This window comes from Diaporthe batatas (genome assembly GCF_019321695.1).
Source record: "Diaporthe batatas strain CRI 302-4 chromosome Unknown Contig00001, whole genome shotgun sequence".
Lineage (NCBI taxonomy): Eukaryota > Fungi > Ascomycota > Sordariomycetes > Diaporthales > Diaporthaceae > Diaporthe > Diaporthe batatas.
In genome coordinates, this window is record NW_025408548.1 from 1,879,790 (window position 1) to 1,897,249 (window position 17,460).

Genomic DNA, 17,460 nt, shown 5'->3' on the forward strand with positions numbered 1-17,460 from the left:
GAACCCCGCCCCTACCGTCTCAAAGGTTGGATCTCCTCCGTCTTACACACTCTGAAGATGGGCCATCATCATCATCATCATCATCATCAGTACAGCAACCATCCTCCACCAGGGCGAGTGACGTGCTCTTGGCATACACCAGCTTATCAGCGTTATCAGTTTAGTTCCGGTATTCCAGACTAATCCTGGTTAGTGCTCTGAAGCTGGTGATGCTTCTTCGCGGCCGGCCGCGGGATGGGACACAGGCAAGGTTTGCGCCGATCTCATATAATTCCAGCAATTATAGCCGCTGCGCCGCCGGACACGTACTGTTGGCCCCGACCACAACCGTGTGGCGGTCCCTCGGGACCGGCCAGCAGACGTTCAATGCGAACCGGGTTCTGAAACGATGCTACCCCTCCCGCCACGGGGCTCCGTGGACACCAAAGCTTGGTTTGACTCGTGACAGGAGCTAAAAGCGAAACGCATCATCATAAGTAGTTTGTTTGCCTTGTTTCTTTTTCCTTCTCCCAATCTGACGGCGCTGCCTCCCATGGTTGATTGACCGCACTGGCCCGAGCCGCCGGCGCTGTGCATCCTGTCGAGTCGTGCTTGAGCAGCTCGGCGCTGAGCAACTGGCCCCCCCATGGAGACTCAATACCCCCGCACCTCGGACGGGGAGAAACATCGGATGGCTGGGCCGTCTCCTCTCAGAAGCATCAGGGCTGGCCCGAACAAGATACCCAAGAAGAAGAAGAAAGTGAGATGGGCGGATGAGCGGTCGCAGTCACCGGCAATCATTGCGGTGGTCATCCTCAACGTGGTGTTCCTGGTATTAGGCGTGCTCGCGGGGCTGGGCACGTGGGCCAAGCATGATGTGCAGCAGGTCCAGGAGGGACCAGTCGAACTCGAGATCCGACAAGCGGTACACCAGCGGCTGCCGCTGGGACGACATGCCATCCACGACTTGCGGCGTGTCATGAGGAGAGATGTCCCTGGGGGCAACAACAGCGCGATGCAGACCTTTCAGGTCGACGTACCGCTGCTGGGGATGAACGGGAAGGTTGTGGGTGGAGGCACGGCCGATGGGTTCAGGGACATACCGACGATATTGCCCGGGCTCGGCGAGGAGGACTGCCAGGTCACGATTGCCGTCAACACCTTCTCCAACTCTTTCGGGAGTCCGTTCGTGGGCAACTATACGCCGCCTGCGTGCTTGGCTGATAGCAACACGGCCATCATGAACTTGACGGTGCAGTCCCAGGGCAGGCAGTTTGACCGCCTGGCCATCGTGTGAGTCGGTGAGGCGCCACATTGATGCCAGGGCGCTTGCGGACTTCAAGTTGTGATGCTGATCCGGGCCACACCCAGGTACTTCGGAGACACCGAGGTTCTCCGGACGTCTACTGAGGAGCCAAATCGCCGGGGTATATCATACACATACATAAAGGATATGTCACAATACATGGCAATGTGGAGGCAACCGCAAAAGGTCATCTTCGATCTTCCGAATGGCGTCACTGACGTGGTAAGCATGCCCAGATGTGCCACCCCGACCATCACCCTTGGAGAGCGTACCCTGGCCTTTCAAACGAAGCAAGAGCTAACTTCACACACAGTTGACTGGTGTCTATAACGCTACTGTAACGGCGAGCTTCTTCAGTGCACCGCAGGGTGCCACCCCGGCAGATTCGGTTCTCACTATTTCCTCCCGCCAGGCCAATAACGACTCCCAGCCAAGCGTGTTTTCACTCCCGGATCAGATTGCATCCAACGTGATCACCGACTTCCCTCGAAACGCTGTCAAGGTCATATTCTCGGTCTCGGCAACAGGCCAGGGCAACGAGGAGTTCTGGTGGAGCAATGTTCTCGAGTCCAACGCACTGACTTACAATGCCTCGGGTGGCCAGCTGCCCGGAAATTCGCCGTTTCGGGAAGTGCAGGTTCTTCTTGATGGGAAATTAGCAGGCGTCCAGTGGCCATTTCCTGTCATATTCACCGGTGGCGTTTCTCCTTCTTTCTGGCAGCCCATAGTTGGAATCGACGCCTTCGACCTCAAGGAGGGCGAGATCGACATGTCGCCGTGGCTTCCTGTCCTTTGTGATGGGCAACCTCACAATTTGACTTTCAACGTCGTCGGTCTCAGCGATGACGGGAAGATTGCCACGCTATCTCCGAACGTCACCTCAAGCTGGCAAGTAACGGGGAAAATGTTTGTATGGTTGGACGAAAAGACAGACTCAATCACGACAGGGTCACCGCCTACAGTCAGCGGTCTGGACCCAACGATCGCAATCAGCCAGTCCGTCACACAAAACGCAACCGGCTTCAACGACACACTCAAATACACCACGTCTGTGTCCCGAAGTTTCAGCGTCTCAGGCTCCATCACAACATCAGCCGGCAACAAAACAGTCTCCTGGACGCAAACCCTCGCGCACACAGACGACGCGCTCGTCAGCAACAGCGGGCAGAGCCAGGTCAACGTGATCACCACGACCGGGACCGACACCTCCACCCACGGCGACGACGACACCGCGGGCTTCACGACCCGGTACTCGTACCCGCTCAACGCAAACGTGACGAACCAGGTCCTCGCGAACGGCACGACCCGCCTCGACGCAACCCTCGAGCGCACCAAGAGCGTGGGCCGCACCAACCCGCGCGGCGGCGTCGCCCCGAGCGGGCTGCAGCTCTTCTCCGTGCTGCCGGCCACGGCGGACCGGGCGGCGGCCTTTGCGGGGACGGCCTTCACCACGAGGCAGAAGGGCGCCGCGACAGTGTTCACCGCGCCCGAGGGGCAGAACGGGAGTTCTCAGACCGGGTCGCAGGCGCAGACTATGCGGTTTGGCGGGCTGGATGGGGGCGATGCGGGTGACGGGCAGGGCGTGGAGTTGTATTTCCGGGACGTCAGTGTCAAGAGTGATGGGACGGTGCTCGGGGATACGGAGCGGTTGGCGGGTGAGGATGTTGTCGGGAAGAGACCGGCCGCGACTACGAGTGGGAGGCCCGGTGTTGTGATGGGCGTTGTGGCTGCCGCGCAGGACTGGGTGGCGCGGACAGGTGTTGGGCTGTTTGATACTAGTAGTCCCGTTACCCGGAGAAGATCCCGTTAGTACACACGGGCGGAAGAGCATAGACGCTCGTATGACACTTTCAATACCTGAATACCTGGGTAGACATCCACAGATGGTTCTTCGACCCGCTTCGCTGTGACAACATGTCTATCACTAGGTAAGTTTAGGAGGTGCTATACTTGGAGCGTGCATGTGGGAAACAAGAGTGTCCTAGTTCTAATTTTGTAGTTTAGGACAAAGCAAGTCCCCTTGAGTAGACTTGGGGTCCTTGTGTGTTTGGACACAATACTAGTCGACCCGCGTATTTTTGTATTTAGGGACTATCTAGTAGCCTTCAACCTTTGTCCCATTTGTATAGACAAAGCCTTTGTAGAGTATCAAGGAACGGCCTTGGTCTTACTTACAACCGTTATCCATCCATCGAGTATATTTGCCGGCGCAGTAGCATTTAGCGCGCTGTGTTGTTTCGTCACTTTCCGTGCCTGAGCAGAGAAATGTGTGCCGAAATTATCTGATCAACTTTCAAGGCATCATCCATATCACCCAATAGCAAATTGTTGTGCGTCAAGTAAATGCTCAACACAGACACCCATAGCGTCATGGCAAACTCTGGGACGACTGAGTTCGATGTTGAACTGTGCCATGCCTTCATCAGCACCATCGCCAACTCCGATCTGATCTGCAGGCCGTGCAAGCAGGGCCTGACCCAACGGTACCTCCACTCCAAAGCAAGGACTGACCTCATATGGAAGGTCTACAGACGGATCAGCCAGCTTGACCGGCCGCTCTTCGAGCGACTAATGCAAGATTTGGGCGGGCCAGCAGACCTTCAACTTGCGATTCAAGATCTCAACAACAATCCTCATTGTTCCTATCCGCCCGGGGCTACAGGTCCGAAGCAATGGGACTGCGTTGATGTGAAGATGTGGGGCAACCTGCACGTATGGCTTCGCGTTCTGGCGGACGAGGAAAGTGTCGCACCACACCCGGTAGCCCTGAAGGACTTCAAGACATCGGCCTGGCGCTCACGTGTCTGGGCTGCGACGGCAGGGCGGTACACCCTCGATGATCTGAGGGCTCAGCGTTCCATGCGGCGCTTTCTTGATGACCATGAGGCACACCTCCTAGAATCCTGCCTCCTTCCAGCAGACGCTAAGATACCCAGGCTTGCCAAGTTTGAGATTACACCCGCTACCTGTAAATGCTTCCAGCTCGGCACTGATGAGGATGCGACATTTCAGGACATCATACAAACGTTGAGTATGACCCCGGAGGCCCTTAGTAACCCCAGGTACGTTCATATTCACCGTGAGGCAATTATAGCCCGGCTGGTCGGGGGATGCTTCGACCCCGAGATAGTGGAAGGTGTCTTCCAGAGGTGCGTGCCGGCCGAGGTATCGCAGACTTCAGACCCCTTTGAGGCGTTCGTAGAATATTGGGACTCGGCTCCGGTGAGGCAGACTGTCAAAAGCCTGCTGGTCTTTGCGCAGGAGGCGTCCCCTGACACACCACCGCCGCCGGGGGTTACAAAGGTAAGCGAATCGGAAGGGGAAACGGCTAGCAAGCCATTTTCTATGAGGCGAGGTGTCACGATCAAACACCCCGGCGTTGATATTGGATTTCACGCATATCATCCACTTGCACCTCGTGCTCAGGCGGGGACTGAGGGTCCGGTGGACTACGAGGGCGAGGCGCGGAAGATCCGGTCTCTGTACGCCGTCGACACGGATGAGTGGTTCGAGTCACAGTTTTAACAAGATAATAGCGCCATAGCCGTAATCAATTAGTCATTACCTCATAGATCTTCAATTGGTGTATACTTTCCATCAAAGCTGAGTAATGTTCAATTTGGAAGCCTGGCTCGTGTGTTCTTTCGTCTAAATAAAACCTATCCCGGACTACTCCGTATCTAGATGACCAGTATCAGGAGTGGACACGTGTCTCTTGTCTCTACCGCTGTAGCAATGGCTGAAGCTTGAGAGTAGTTTGCCGATGTCTTGGCCAATGGCATATCTTGGTTGAAGTTCATAAATGATGCCATCACCGCTCCTTCGGCCTACAAACATGATCTCCGGGAGGACTGTTGTGGCAGGGCTATCCTTGCTGCCTAGAACTGCTTCGGAAAGGTCTAAAGGCCCCAACAATCCTTGGGAACCTTGGAATGCTATGTTTATGTAAGTGCCTAGTGGGAGGATCCAGGCTAACTAGAACCGTTCGAGGAACCGCACTGTACTAGTGAGCTCCTCAACCATCCTCGATGATAAACCCGACACGCAATGTAATAATAAATTAGATCATTAATTGGAGTAATAAAAAAAAACCATGCATTAAGGGGTCAAAATTACGCATATCTTATTCGTGACTACACAGACGACAAAGATCGAATGAAGCTTCTTGCGTGCACAATCGCCATGTCTCTCAGCGGTTAACACAACGTTGTAGCAAGGAAGGCCCTCCCGGAAACTACCACGGGAGAGTCTTCCTGAAATGGTATTACAACCGTCCCCGATCCACCTGGATGCAGAACGGGGTGCTGCAACGATATTTGTTTCAAAACAACAAACGTTTGCACGGGTCATCGACTTGCCAGTTCGGCCGACCAAGGTTCCGGCCCCGGATTACTATGTGCTTAGCAAAGACCCGTGGACAGTATGATTACCATCTCGAGCCCAATGAGACTAAATGAGCGCACGGTCCCAACAAAAGGCCGCTTCCTCAACACGGCTCGTCTTCAGGGCCATGTTGTTTTCTGCAAGCGTCTGGTGAGAGGACGATAACAGACGCCAAGTTCTTGACTTTTGCTTTTTCGACGTTGAGCTCGCCTCACCGCAGAGGGGCCCCGTTACCCTGGAATCCTTCCAGAGTCTATGTTTCAGATCAATCGTAAACATAAACTCTGGCTGTAGTATCGCCCCAGAACCTTGGAACCTTCGGAGGAGACCCAGTGCCTCGGGGCTTTTTACCGTGTCGAAGTCAGCTCTCTCCGCAACAGCCACGTTCTGCCGAAATGTCGTCAAAGGCACCTCATATCAGTGAGCTGCCAATGACATGGCAGAACTGGCACCAACATCTCAATTGGTTGAATGTTTTTTTCGTTATCATCGTCCCTGTTTTGGGCGTCCTCGTGGCCCTGTGGACGCCTCTGCATCCGTACACCGCTGTCTTCGCTGCTGTGTACTATTTCAACACGGCCCTCGGGATTACCGCCGGTATGCGCAATAGAAGCAGTGGCTTGATCTGACAGAAACATTGACACTTCGCAGGCTACCATCGGCTATGGTCGCACACATGTTACAAGGCCAGGCCATTACTTCAGGTTTACCTAGCTGCCGTTGGTGCTGGTGCTGTACAAGGGTCCATAAGGGTGTGGTCTAGAGATCGTTAGTGCTTTCAGTCATGGTTCCCTCATTTCCCAGATGATCAAGAGCAGCGTGATTCGGCCTGCAGCTGATAACCTGCCAGTGGTGCCTCACTTTGCTCTAGAGCTTTTGTGAAATCTGACTGACAGTATCAGATCGAGCACATCACAGACATACTGACACCGAAAAGGACCCTTACTCCGTCCGCAGGGGTCTGATGCATTCACATCTTGGCTGGATGATATTCAAACAGGACCCCAAAAAGCTTGGTCGAACCGACATGACTGATCTGAATCAAAATCGCATTGTGATGTGGCAGCATCGGAACTATCTACCAGCTGTAATTGTCATGGCCTGGACTTTTCCGGCTCTGGTATGCGGCCTATGGGGCGACCGGATGGGTGGCTTCATCTACGCCGGCATAATACGGTGCTTCCTCCTCCAGCAGGCCACGTTCTGCGTGAACTCTCTCGCTCATTGGATCGGTGAGCAGCCGTTTGACGACCGTCGCTCTCCCCGTGACCACTTCCTGACAGCCGTGGTAACTCTGGGCGAGGGCTATCACAACTTCCACCATGAATTTCCTTCAGATTATCGAAATGCTATCGAATGGTGGCAATATGATCCTACCAAATGGATGATATGGCTGTGGAAACAAGTTGGGCTCGCCGACGACCTCAAGCGCTTCCGCCGAAACGAGATCGAAAAGGGGAGAATCCAACAGCTCCAGAAGGCGCTGGATCGGAGGCGTAGCAAATGCGATTGGGGGCTTCCGCTGGAACAACTTCCCATCATGTCGTGGGATGACTTTGTGACAGAAACTCAGGTCAACACTAGGACACTCCTAGTTGTGGCTGGTGTCATCCACGATGTTGCAGATTTCATCCAAGAGCACCCAGGCGGCAGGTCCCTAATTGCCGCTTATGTTGGCAAAGACGCCACTGCTGCTTTTAATGGTGGCGTGTATAACCATTCAAATGCGGCGCATAATTTGCTGGCAACCATGCGAGTTGGCATCTTGCGGGGTGGGGGTGAGGTGGAGATATGGAAGCGCAAGGGCACTGAGGGAGCTCCGACACCCGTTGATAACGCCGATGATAATGTGGAGAGGGGGCGCAAACGCGTAGGAGGACCTGATACAAGTGATTTGTAACTCGTTCGAAATAATCGGATTGGAAGAGTTGATGTTGGAACCTTCATGCTTACCTCCCAGGTGCTCGGAATGGGCCCTGGTGCCATATGCGACTCTCCAAGCCCCAAGAAGAACGTTATGCTTGACTCCATAGTACTTGAGAAAGAAGGATTGGGCAAGGATGAATGTCAGACATTAATATCGAAGCTTTGAGGCGACAAAACTGCTTCAAAAAGAAAAAGCCTTGGCGCATCAGGTATCCAGCGCAAGTGCGTATCCGTCTACTATGGTACCTACTTAATTAGGTAAAGCAGCACTGAGGCAAAACACGCTTCATTTGGACGACTAGCCAGGGAACGACACGCCAACGGTGTGCATCAGTAACACAGCAAGTCAAGAATCTGTTACCAAAATGCACCAAAAGAAGCGTAGAGTCAGCCAGCACACCGCGCAAATCTCTATTCCTTGCTTTCCTTCAAATATCGCACGGACAGACTTCCAATATCCTCATCCTGTATCCTGATAAATCCGGGACTACCATACGTAGAACAGCGTGCCTGATTTCAAAGCTGACGACGATATACGTTCTCCTGCTTGCGATTGACGCTCATTTGGGGGGAAATGACACTACTAAGCCACGACCACCACGCCGGATCGTTGGTTTAAGCGAGGGAACATTGTCCGGGAGGTCTAGAAATTGACGAGAAATTTGAATTGAATTACTGGAATTGTATTTTAATTGCTCCAATCAAGCTCACAGTGAGCCTACCCATACGGTACTACTGGCCACAGACACCATGCATCACTTGTGGACTGTAGCAAAAAAGATCACGCGAACGCCGAGTAAGAAACTGGGTTGCTTTTGGGTAAAAACAAATTAAGAACTGTAATTGACAGACACAGAAGTAGAATAAAAGGGGAGACATATATCCATCAGAACGGAGGACGGGTTCAACTCGGATACAAGGAAACTATTATTAGTAAGACAAAGAGCAGCCCGAGGGAGAAACACGAGGTTGTCAGCTCGGACTTCATGGCCGTGAGAAGCCTGGAAGCATTGATCCATTGCATAAGCTTCAATATTCCTCTGCACTCCTCTCATGGTAATTCTAGCGTACACGGAAAAGAGGGGAGAGAGAAAGGGGGGGGGACATTGCATGACAGTCGCAATGAACGACGAATATCAAAGTTCTGAGCCGTCAGGGACTACCACAGGGATAGTGTTTAGAAGGGCTCGATCGGAAATGAACCCATTCCAGTGGCGTGCCTAGATATCCTCTCCGTGTAATAAAAGGCAACGAGGAAATCAGCTACCAGACAGGGAAATGTAAAGCAGTCTTCGAGAAGACGTCGATGGCGGGTGGGACCAGCTGGACGCCAGGCGGACGCCAAGAGAACGCCGAGCTGTCGTCCCGCTGCTTGGCCTGCATTGGCCAGATCCAAAAAGCTTAACATGCTGACAGCCCCTGCGAACGGCGATCACCATGGAACTACACGTGTAGAGCGAGTGATCAAGCCATACAGAGAAGCCAGGCACACCGTACAGGCGTTACTCGCCGCAGGAATGGGCGAGTCGCAATCGTGCGGTGAGCTGACAGAATGGGGCCAATTTCCGTTATCGAATCCCGAAGCCCCACGACCTGCCCGTTCGGTGCCAAGCGCCGGCGAGAGGCACCATCTCTCCCCTGGTGACGGCGGGGTCGGCTCCTTTCTCCCGGTGGCGTGCAAGCCACCACAGCCCAATGCAGAGTTGCACCCGTTAGCAGTTCGCCCCACATTGGTGGTAGCATGGTGGGAAACATTGCTGGAAAGCCCTTGGAAATGCTTGTCTGACATCGCTATATGGGCCTTCAGCATGATATAAAAGGGTGGGCTTCTGATCTGATGGCCCCGGTGACGTGCCCTGACACTTGCTTCTTCACCCATACAGAGTATCTCGTCTTTTATTAGACAACTCTAAGTTGAAGAGCGTGGTCCATATCGTCAGCATGAAGGTGCACGGAATCCTCCTGGCAGCAGGCCTCCTGGCTACCTCGACCGTGGGCAAGCCCGTCCGACAGCGCTCTGCTTTCGCGGTCAAGGAAACTCACCACGTTCCTCGCAGGTGGACTGAGACTCGCCGGCCAGATGCTGACCAGAAGATCTCTCTGCGCATCGGTCTGAAACAGGGTTCGTTCTCAGACTTGGAGCGGCAGCTGTATGAGGTGTCAGATCCTGATCACCCGTCGTACGGTCAGCACCTGAAGGCGCACGAGGTCCACAAGCTGCTCGAGCCTTCCGACGAGACTCTGGATCAGGTTCACGAGTGGCTGGCTGACAATGGCGTCGACAAGTCGGCGCTGAAGTACAGCTCTGCCCGTGACTGGATCACAGTCACCCTCCCGGTCGCGGACATCGAGGCAATGCTGGACGCAAAGTACTCGGTCTACCGCCATGAAGATGGGTCAGAGGTTGTGCGTACTCCAAAGTGGTCTTTGCCGCTCCACCTCCACGACCATATCGATACTATCCAACCGACGAACTCCTGGTTCCGCGCCAAGCCTAAGTCTTTTGCCCTCAAGGTTGAGACGCTTGAGGACAAGAAGCCAGCTACGAAGCTGTACAACAATGGCTCTGTATCCGATGTCTGTGTCTGGGATCACGTCACCCCGACGTGCCTGAGGACACTATACGGGACTATCGACTACCAGACACAGTCCAATGATACAAACATCATGGGCCTAGTTGACTACCTCGGCGAATCCAACAACAGGAATGATACCTTCCAATTCCTCTCAGAGTATCGACCCGAGGCCAAGTCCGGAGCCTACGACTTCAAGTTCGATTCCATCGCGAACGGAACAACGACGCAGGTCTACACCGACGAGTCAATCGAGGACGAGACCAACGTCGAGGGCAACCTAGATGTACAAGCCATGCTGGGAATCGGCTGGCCAACCAAGTTGATCGCCTACTCCGTTGGCGGCAGCCCCCCTTACCTCCCAGACGCAGCAACCACATCCGACACCAACGAGCCCTACCTCGTCTGGCTGGAGCACCTCCTATCGCAGCCAGATGACAAGCTGGCCAAGGTGATCAGCACGTCATACGACGACGACGAGCAGACCGTGCCACCCTCGTACGCCCGCCGCGTCTGCAACGACATGGCTCAGCTCGGCGCCCGTGGCGTGTCGCTGCTCTTCGCCTCGGGCGACGACGGCGTCGGCTTCAGCGGGTACTGCACCACAAATGACGGGACGAACCGCTCCTCCTTCCTTCCCGAGTTCCCGTCATCGTGCCCGTTCATCACCTCGGTCGGCGCCACCATGAACTTCACCCCGGAGGTCGTCGCCTACAGGCCGAGCAGCGGTTACGCGAGCGGCGGCGGGTTCTCGTCGTACTTCTCCCGGCCGCTCTACCAGCACGGCATAGTCGACGCCTACGTCGAGTCCCTGGGCGGCAGGGACGCCGAGTTCTTCAACGCGTCCGGCCGTGGGTACCCCGACATCGCGGGCCAGGGGTTTGCCTACGCCGAGGTTTGGAACTCCCGCGACGTGCGCGTGTCCGGGACCAGTGCCTCCACGCCTGCTATCTCCGCCATCCTCGCGCTGGTCAACGATGCCCTGCTCGCCGCCGGCAGGCGCCCGCTCGGATTCCTCAACCCGTGGCTGTACAAGCGGGGCCACAAGGCGTTCACGGACATCACGTCCGGCAGCGCCGTCGGGTGCTCGGAGCTCGGAGACGGGCTCGGGTTCCCTGCCAAGAAGGGCTGGGACGCTGTGACGGGCTTTGGGACGCCCAAGTTCAAGGAGATTCTTGAGCTGCTCGGTGTCGGTAATGCTTCGTTCACGGGGAGGAAACAGGGATGGAGTGTGGCCCAGTAGATACGTTGGTTGGAACACTCTGACATATTTAATCCGGCTCTGAATGAACAATGGAGTATTTTCGGAAACTTATTGATGAACAAAGCAATGACTTGGCCGGCTCAAGTGGAGCATGTCAGCTCGATCGTATATGACATTGTCCGGACGCAAGGTCCTAGCACTGAGTCGTTCTGAAATTGGACGCCTGGGGCCAGCATTGACCCAAAATATTCAAGGAGTGACACAACTTGTATTAGTGCCGAGACTCCCACCGCTAAGATGTCGTCGGTGGTTCTAGTAGGTTTTCCTAGATCATTGAACAAGCTCGGGCAACGATCTCTCCATTTATTCGAAGAAACACTCATTTGATTGAGACCGACGTCTCTTGCCAGTCCACAAAACTATTTTCGAATTCTTCCAACATTGGCCCACGTCCATGTCCCTCGTGATCAAGTTTGCACTGCATGTGGAAAGTTCCCACGCGAAGAAAGAAGCCATCCTCGTTGTCTTGCAGCAGGAGGAGGCCCGAGAAGTTACTGCACCCCTCGATTGTCGCTCTCCAGAGGCCGAATAAGCGAATGTCACCCTCAGCATGCCCGTCGGCCCCATCCGGTGAATGTTTCCAGTCCAGGCTGAAAGAAAAATGAGGTGACAGAGAAGGCACCCTCCATTCCAGCATTGCTCGGCGGTCATGCGGCTCTGCCGTATTCACAGGTATTGGTGTCTGGCGCATAAGTCCCGAAATCTTCAGATAAGTGCCTGGCATGACGCGGCCCATTGGGTCGGGCCCCATTAATATCCCATGATAGTCCTCAAACCGGGCTTGGAAACGCTGCGGACCCTCCCTGTAAGGATAGTGCCTCATCATGATATACGACGCTGATCTCCAGCCCACGGCTTCGCTGCGTGAAGCCCAGGACCAGCTCGGCGCGGAATAGCTTCCCATTGAGGTGTTCCGCAAGCTCTCGAGCATCTGCTTGAATGTGGAGTCTTCGCGCCTCAGCCTCCAGCATAGCTGGCCCCGCCAGCCGGAATGGAGATCCTTCTCCCGGGATGACCGCCAAATACCGGCGAGGTATTCTGCTGGTGGTTCCCCGGCCGTCGATGAATTCTCATCCATTATTTTGGCTAGACCCGAGACAGCTGGCAGCTTTTCCTGAATGCAAGGCAAGTCTGTTTGCGAGAAATATTCCACCCAATCCCTCCACTCCTGCCTTGTCTGGTCACCAAGTGTGTACGTGGACGAGTCGAAGTTGCTCCAACAATCTTCTTCAGATTGGACGCAATGGATGCATTTGAAATTGATCGTTTCCTTTCCGAAGATGAGAAGCCGCTTTGTTAGCATCTGTTGCTGCCATACCCATCCTCGGGTGTCCCACTCGCTGGCTTCAAGGTCGCGGTCAAGGGGAGAAATTGAAGGAAATAACTCCGGCTCTGTAGTCAAAATCGGGATCGTCGACAACGTGATGCTTCCCCTGACTTGTGGGTTGAAAGACGAGGAGAATGGGACTCTGATTTGTCGGGGTCGATGTCTCAAAAACCCATCGTCAAAGGATGCCGACGCGGCGGCGCCAATAGTGAAGAAGGCGTTGCGGAACACGCGGAACATTGTCCCTGATTCTCTTACCCAGTCATCTGTATCTCCTTGGATGATACACAGCGCGTCGATCCATAAATACCGTACTCCAAGGTCTCTTGTGACAGTAACAGCGTCTTTCAAACACTGTGGGAGACTGGACAATCCTATGTTCCTGGAGCCATGCTTGAAGTTGGCGTTGGTCGTCTTAGCTGGCGGGTCCACGCCACCCCAACAGGAGCTCAAGGCCGCGTATCGAAAGCTTCCAGTTTGCGAGCCAGCTTTCCCTTCCATTTCTCGTAGAGAAGCCGTCTCGAAAAGTACAATATCGTCTGGAGTCACGTCACCTGATGGGGATGGCCGATCCGGAAACAGATCCAGAAGCCTAGTAGGAAGAGTTCGGCTTCCGAGGTCCTCAATCCCAGTCGACACCCCAACGTTCTTGGAAGTAGCAATCATTGATGATTCGCTTCCTTCGCAGTGGCCGGTCCGTTCGACACAACCGCGAAGCCATCGATTGGCTTTGGAAATATTACTCGGAGACCACTGCCGATCGTCCGACGCCCAGTACTTGCTTCCGCGGCCCATATCCCACCCCCCCAGCCACTCGTAACAAGCATCTTCGCCTGTTGCCAGTCATTATCAGTACTTGAAAGTCCTTGTATCACATATTCACGAGCACCCCTTCTTGGAACTCTAACCTTACCTACCTTTGGTTGCCCAAACAAGGAATTGCAGAGCTGTTTTCTCCCAACCCTTCGTCTCGTCTGGAGACACGCTTACCACAATTGAATGGATGCCTGTGTGATCAGCATGTTTGAGACACTGCCAAACATACTGAATGCGCAGACTGAGGGGTCCGGAGCTATCATTCCACCAGGAGGCTCCTTGATACTTAGTCTTTAGCCCTTCTTTCACCCCGGCGCAGAATTCGCAACCGTTCTCCGCGGCGTGTGACAAGCTGGGGAGATGCGGGAGGTGGTCCTTTCGTGTGTACTCGATACCACCGAACATGGGGTTCCATCTGCGACCTGGATTTGCGGGCAAGCATGAGCCAATGCGCAAACCCTCGTTGGGACGGGTTTGGATGTATGGCTCCAGGACACTGTCATCAAGAACCAGGTGTTCGTTGCATTGGTCGCAGAGAGCTGGATTGGGCGAATTTGCTGGGCGAGGCCTAACTGGCGAAGGGGTGGTTGGGTCTGGAGACAACATCGTGAGAGCGATTCAAGGAGGATTTGTCTTGGGTTACCGGCAGCACATTTAGGCAGATGAAAGGTGCAAGTCTTAAGAATAGATGCTCAGGCAGCGGCAGGCTCTGGGGACAGCAAAGCTCATAAGTTTTATAAAGGCATCACAAAAAGACTCAAATTTATAAAAAGAAATAAGCAGCAAGACATCCACTTCTGTGATTCGATATTATACGACAGCTCCAAGATGAGGGGCTGTCAGCAAGAGTGCCCAGGTGGGGGCCTCTGCGGGTCTTTAGGTCAGCTAGCTGATAGGCTACAGCAACCTTAGAAGAATCCAAATGGCTAAGTGCATATCTAGGCATTAATAACTATATATCTATAAATAATTTAAAATATATGTACTATACGATTTTTATAAAATAATCTTTAAATAGAATATATTTAAAAGTTTAAAATATTAAATATTAATTAATTAAATTAATAAAAAGTAATTAATTAATAATAATTTTAAAAAAAGATTATAAAAGTTAAAAGAATATAAAATAAATAAAAATTAAAAGAAAAAAGAAAGAAAAAAAGAAATAAAGAAAGTATAATTAAAATATTTAGAATATTTAGAATATTTAGAATATTTAGAATATTTAGAATATTTAGAATATTTAGAATATTTAGAATATTTAAAATATTTAGAATATTTAAAATATTTAGAATATTTAAAATATTTAGAATATTTAGAATATTTAGAATATTTAGAATATTTAGAATATTTAGAATATTTAGAATATTTAGAATATTTAGAATATTTAGAATATTTAGAATATTTAGAATATTTAGAATATTTAGAATATTTAGAATATTTAGAATATTTAGAATATTTAGAATATTTAGAATATTTAGAATATTTAGAATATTTAGAATATTTAGAATATTTAGAATATTTAGAATATTTAGAATATTTAGAATATTTAGAATATTTAGAATATTTAGAATATTTAGAATATTTAGAATATTTAGAATATTTAGAATATTTAGAATATTTAGAATATTTAGAATATTTAGAATATTTAGAATATTTAGAATATTTAGAATATTTAGAATATTTAGAATATTTAGAATATTTAGAATATTTAGAATATTTAGAATATTTAGAATATTTAGAATATTTAGAATATTTAGAATATTTAGAATATTTAGAATATTTAGAATATTTAGAATATTTAGAATATTTAGAATATTTATTTAAATAAAAATAAAAGCTATTAGTTAGCTATAAGCCCACCTACTTAGACATAGACAAACAGCTTCTAGAGCCCTGGTAGGGGCTCCCCATGTAGTATGTGGACTATAAGCCGCTTACAACGTGTTCTACTAAGCTACATGTGTGACATGACCAACGCCGAAGCGAGTGAATATTTAGAGGAATTCACGTCTGATTGTGGAGTTTTCCCTGTGCCCAACCCATATATCCAAGGTGGTGTTGGATCCAAAGTGAGACGGCTCCCACATAATGAGGTCTTGGTGCATCTTTGCCCAGGTGGTGACAAAGCTGTCAAGTGTTCCAGATCATGCGCATGTCCTTTCGAGGCTGCAACTCGAAGCTTCCTCTGTGGCACAAGGGGACCATGGCCTTCGAAACAACATTTAATGAAGGTGCAATGAGGTGACCAGAAAGGACAGTGTCTCGGATGGAAAGATGCCTTTGTTTGGTGACCACGGCTTCCTGTGGTGAACGGAGCTGGTCTCGCCCTTACCAATTCACTTCATGGTGCCGGTTTGTTTACATGTCAGCGATGAGACAAACGCTTCCAAGGTCGTTTCCAAGGGTGTTTTCACTTTGACGCATGCTCAATGGAGGGCCACCCAGATTAATTTCAGTCACTGCCTCGGTCACAGGAGCGCACACCATTACTTTTTGAATGCCCCATAAATCACAGCATCGGTCTGGTCTCCATTGCAACACCCAATTTTGAAGTCAACACCTGACTTTGAAGTCAACACCCGACTTTGAAGTCAACATCCAACTTTGAAGTCAACAGATTAGGGCCAGATCGAAACACGGTCGCTTCAATCCACTGCCTCCACAGACACGGGCATCTACAAGCAAAATGGATATCGAGTGAGTCTTCGCCAGGAGGAGCGTCCACTCCACAGGCCCAAGCGTGCTGACATCCACAGTCGTTTGTGCGCGCTTGCCACCAAAGCAACGACAGCTGTCCTGCGATACCACACGGACCTTGACCTGAAGTATGTACAACGAGATTTTCTCACCGAATTACATCTGACAGAAGAAATTTCCCGCAGTCCTCACGAGAATGATCTACCAATGCTCATCGAGCAGGCCGTCCATGACCTCTACCATCTCCGCGACGGGGCACACGTGAAAGATGCCAGTGTTGCAGATCTCGAGATCGCCTGCGATGCTGCTGTAAGCGCAGCTGAGGCCTACAATGATAACCGTGAAAAGTGAGTCCTTCAAAGAACCATCCTGTGACGGCAACGGCCATAGATGACCAGAGCACTCACACACCCACAGCCAATCCAAGATCAACCTTCGATGGTTTTACATCTGCGTTCAAGGCCATCTTCTCATCGATCTCAAGCCCGAGTTGCTGCTCGACGGTAAGGTCGAGCGCCTCCAGCGAAATGCCCAGCCCGGGCAGCCCCCACAGCAGCAGCCTTCACAGTCCGTCGAGGACGGCCACTCTTCGTCGGCAGGTTCGCCACCCAATCTTTCACCCGATTCGTCCCCATCGCCTCGTTCTTCTCCCGAGCGATCGATGGAGCGATCGATGGAGCGATCGGCGCCGTCGAGCGGCAGCGGCAGCGGCAGAGGCAGCGGCAACGGCAGAGGCAGCAGCGGCAGAGGCAGCAGCAGCACCAAGCGCGCCCGTACGGCCCAGCCCGCGAAGGCTAATTGGGAGGACGACGAGATCCGACTCATGGTGGAGCTCAAGGCGGATGGGATGCGCCATTCTGACATTGCCGTAGGCCCCCCCCCCCAAAGCTCGATTTAGCGGGTCTTCACAATGATGCTAATCAATGTATAGGCAAGGCTTGGTCGAAGCCTTGGCTCTATCGAGAACAAGTATGGGAGGGTCATGCACCTGGACGAGTGGAAGACTTATCTGACGCAGGTTGAGGCCAATGCCCAGAAGAAGAGGAAGCGCTCAGCATGAGGGGTGCTTTTGGCACGGGCATGGGCACAATGAGGAGCACTGTTGACTGTTGGAGGGATCCTGGCCCTAGAATGTCCAATGTGTTTACGAGAGTTTCGTATCCAATATAAAGAAACATTCATTTAT

General features: G+C 51.8%; 5 protein-coding genes across 5 annotated transcripts; 4 read left to right on the top strand and 1 right to left on the bottom strand.

Moving 5' to 3' along the window:
• The first annotated feature begins 73 nt into the window (after positions 1-73).
• KVR01_000832 (uncharacterized protein) lies at positions 74-3,165 on the top strand. Its single transcript, XM_044786014.1, has 3 exons — positions 74-1,272; positions 1,351-1,507; positions 1,599-3,165. Exons 1-3 carry the CDS (start codon positions 626-628, stop codon positions 3,093-3,095), a joined length of 2,301 nt encoding a protein of 766 aa, XP_044650781.1. The 5' UTR covers positions 74-625; the 3' UTR covers positions 3,096-3,165.
• A 490-nt stretch (positions 3,166-3,655) lies between these two features.
• KVR01_000942 (uncharacterized protein) lies at positions 3,656-4,810 on the top strand (the record flags this gene model as incomplete). Its single annotated transcript, XM_044790366.1, has 2 exons — positions 3,656-4,588; positions 4,712-4,810. The coding sequence occupies 2 exons, from the start codon at positions 3,656-3,658 to the stop codon at positions 4,808-4,810; spliced, it is 1,032 nt and encodes a 343-aa protein (XP_044650891.1).
• A 1,834-nt stretch (positions 4,811-6,644) lies between these two features.
• KVR01_000806 (uncharacterized protein) lies at positions 6,645-11,410 on the top strand (the record flags this gene model as incomplete). Its single annotated transcript, XM_044789884.1, has 5 exons — positions 6,645-7,446; positions 9,567-9,802; positions 9,881-10,000; positions 10,088-10,399; positions 11,291-11,410. Exons 1-5 carry the CDS (start codon positions 6,654-6,656, stop codon positions 11,408-11,410), a joined length of 1,581 nt encoding a protein of 526 aa, XP_044650755.1. The 5' UTR covers positions 6,645-6,653.
• A 183-nt stretch (positions 11,411-11,593) lies between these two features.
• Positions 11,594-14,287, bottom strand: KVR01_000558 (uncharacterized protein). The gene is made up of 2 exons (XM_044787844.1): positions 13,676-14,287; positions 11,594-13,591 (listed from the first exon to the last, which is right to left on the bottom strand). The coding sequence occupies exons 1-2, from the start codon at positions 14,178-14,180 to the stop codon at positions 11,751-11,753; spliced, it is 2,346 nt and encodes a 781-aa protein (XP_044650507.1). The 5' UTR covers positions 14,181-14,287; the 3' UTR covers positions 11,594-11,750.
• A 1,976-nt stretch (positions 14,288-16,263) lies between these two features.
• KVR01_000045 (uncharacterized protein) lies at positions 16,264-17,334 on the top strand (the record flags this gene model as incomplete). The annotated part of the gene is made up of 4 exons (XM_044793158.1): positions 16,264-16,274; positions 16,460-16,621; positions 16,692-16,877; positions 17,211-17,334. The coding sequence occupies 4 exons, from the start codon at positions 16,264-16,266 to the stop codon at positions 17,332-17,334; spliced, it is 483 nt and encodes a 160-aa protein (XP_044649994.1).
• Between the last annotated feature and the right edge of the window lie 126 nt (positions 17,335-17,460).

What these genes read in the sequence shown, in the direction of transcription:
- KVR01_000832 (XM_044786014.1), top strand. Translation starts at nt 626, where the DNA reads ATGGAGACTCAATACCCCCGCACCTCGGACGGGGAGAAACATCGGATG. An exon ending in TTTGACCGCCTGGCCATCGT is followed by an intron (nt 1,273 to 1,350) that starts GTGAGTCGGTGA and finishes GGCCACACCCAG; the next exon opens with GTACTTCGGAGACACCGAGG. An exon ending in CGAATGGCGTCACTGACGTG is followed by an intron (nt 1,508 to 1,598) that starts GTAAGCATGCCC and finishes CTTCACACACAG; the next exon opens with TTGACTGGTGTCTATAACGC.
- KVR01_000558 (XM_044787844.1), bottom strand. Translation starts at nt 14,180, where the DNA reads ATGTTGTCTCCAGACCCAACCACCCCTTCGCCAGTTAGGCCTCGCCCA. An exon ending in CCTTGTTTGGGCAACCAAAG is followed by an intron (nt 13,592 to 13,675) that starts GTAGGTAAGGTT and finishes GACTGGCAACAG; the next exon opens with GCGAAGATGCTTGTTACGAG.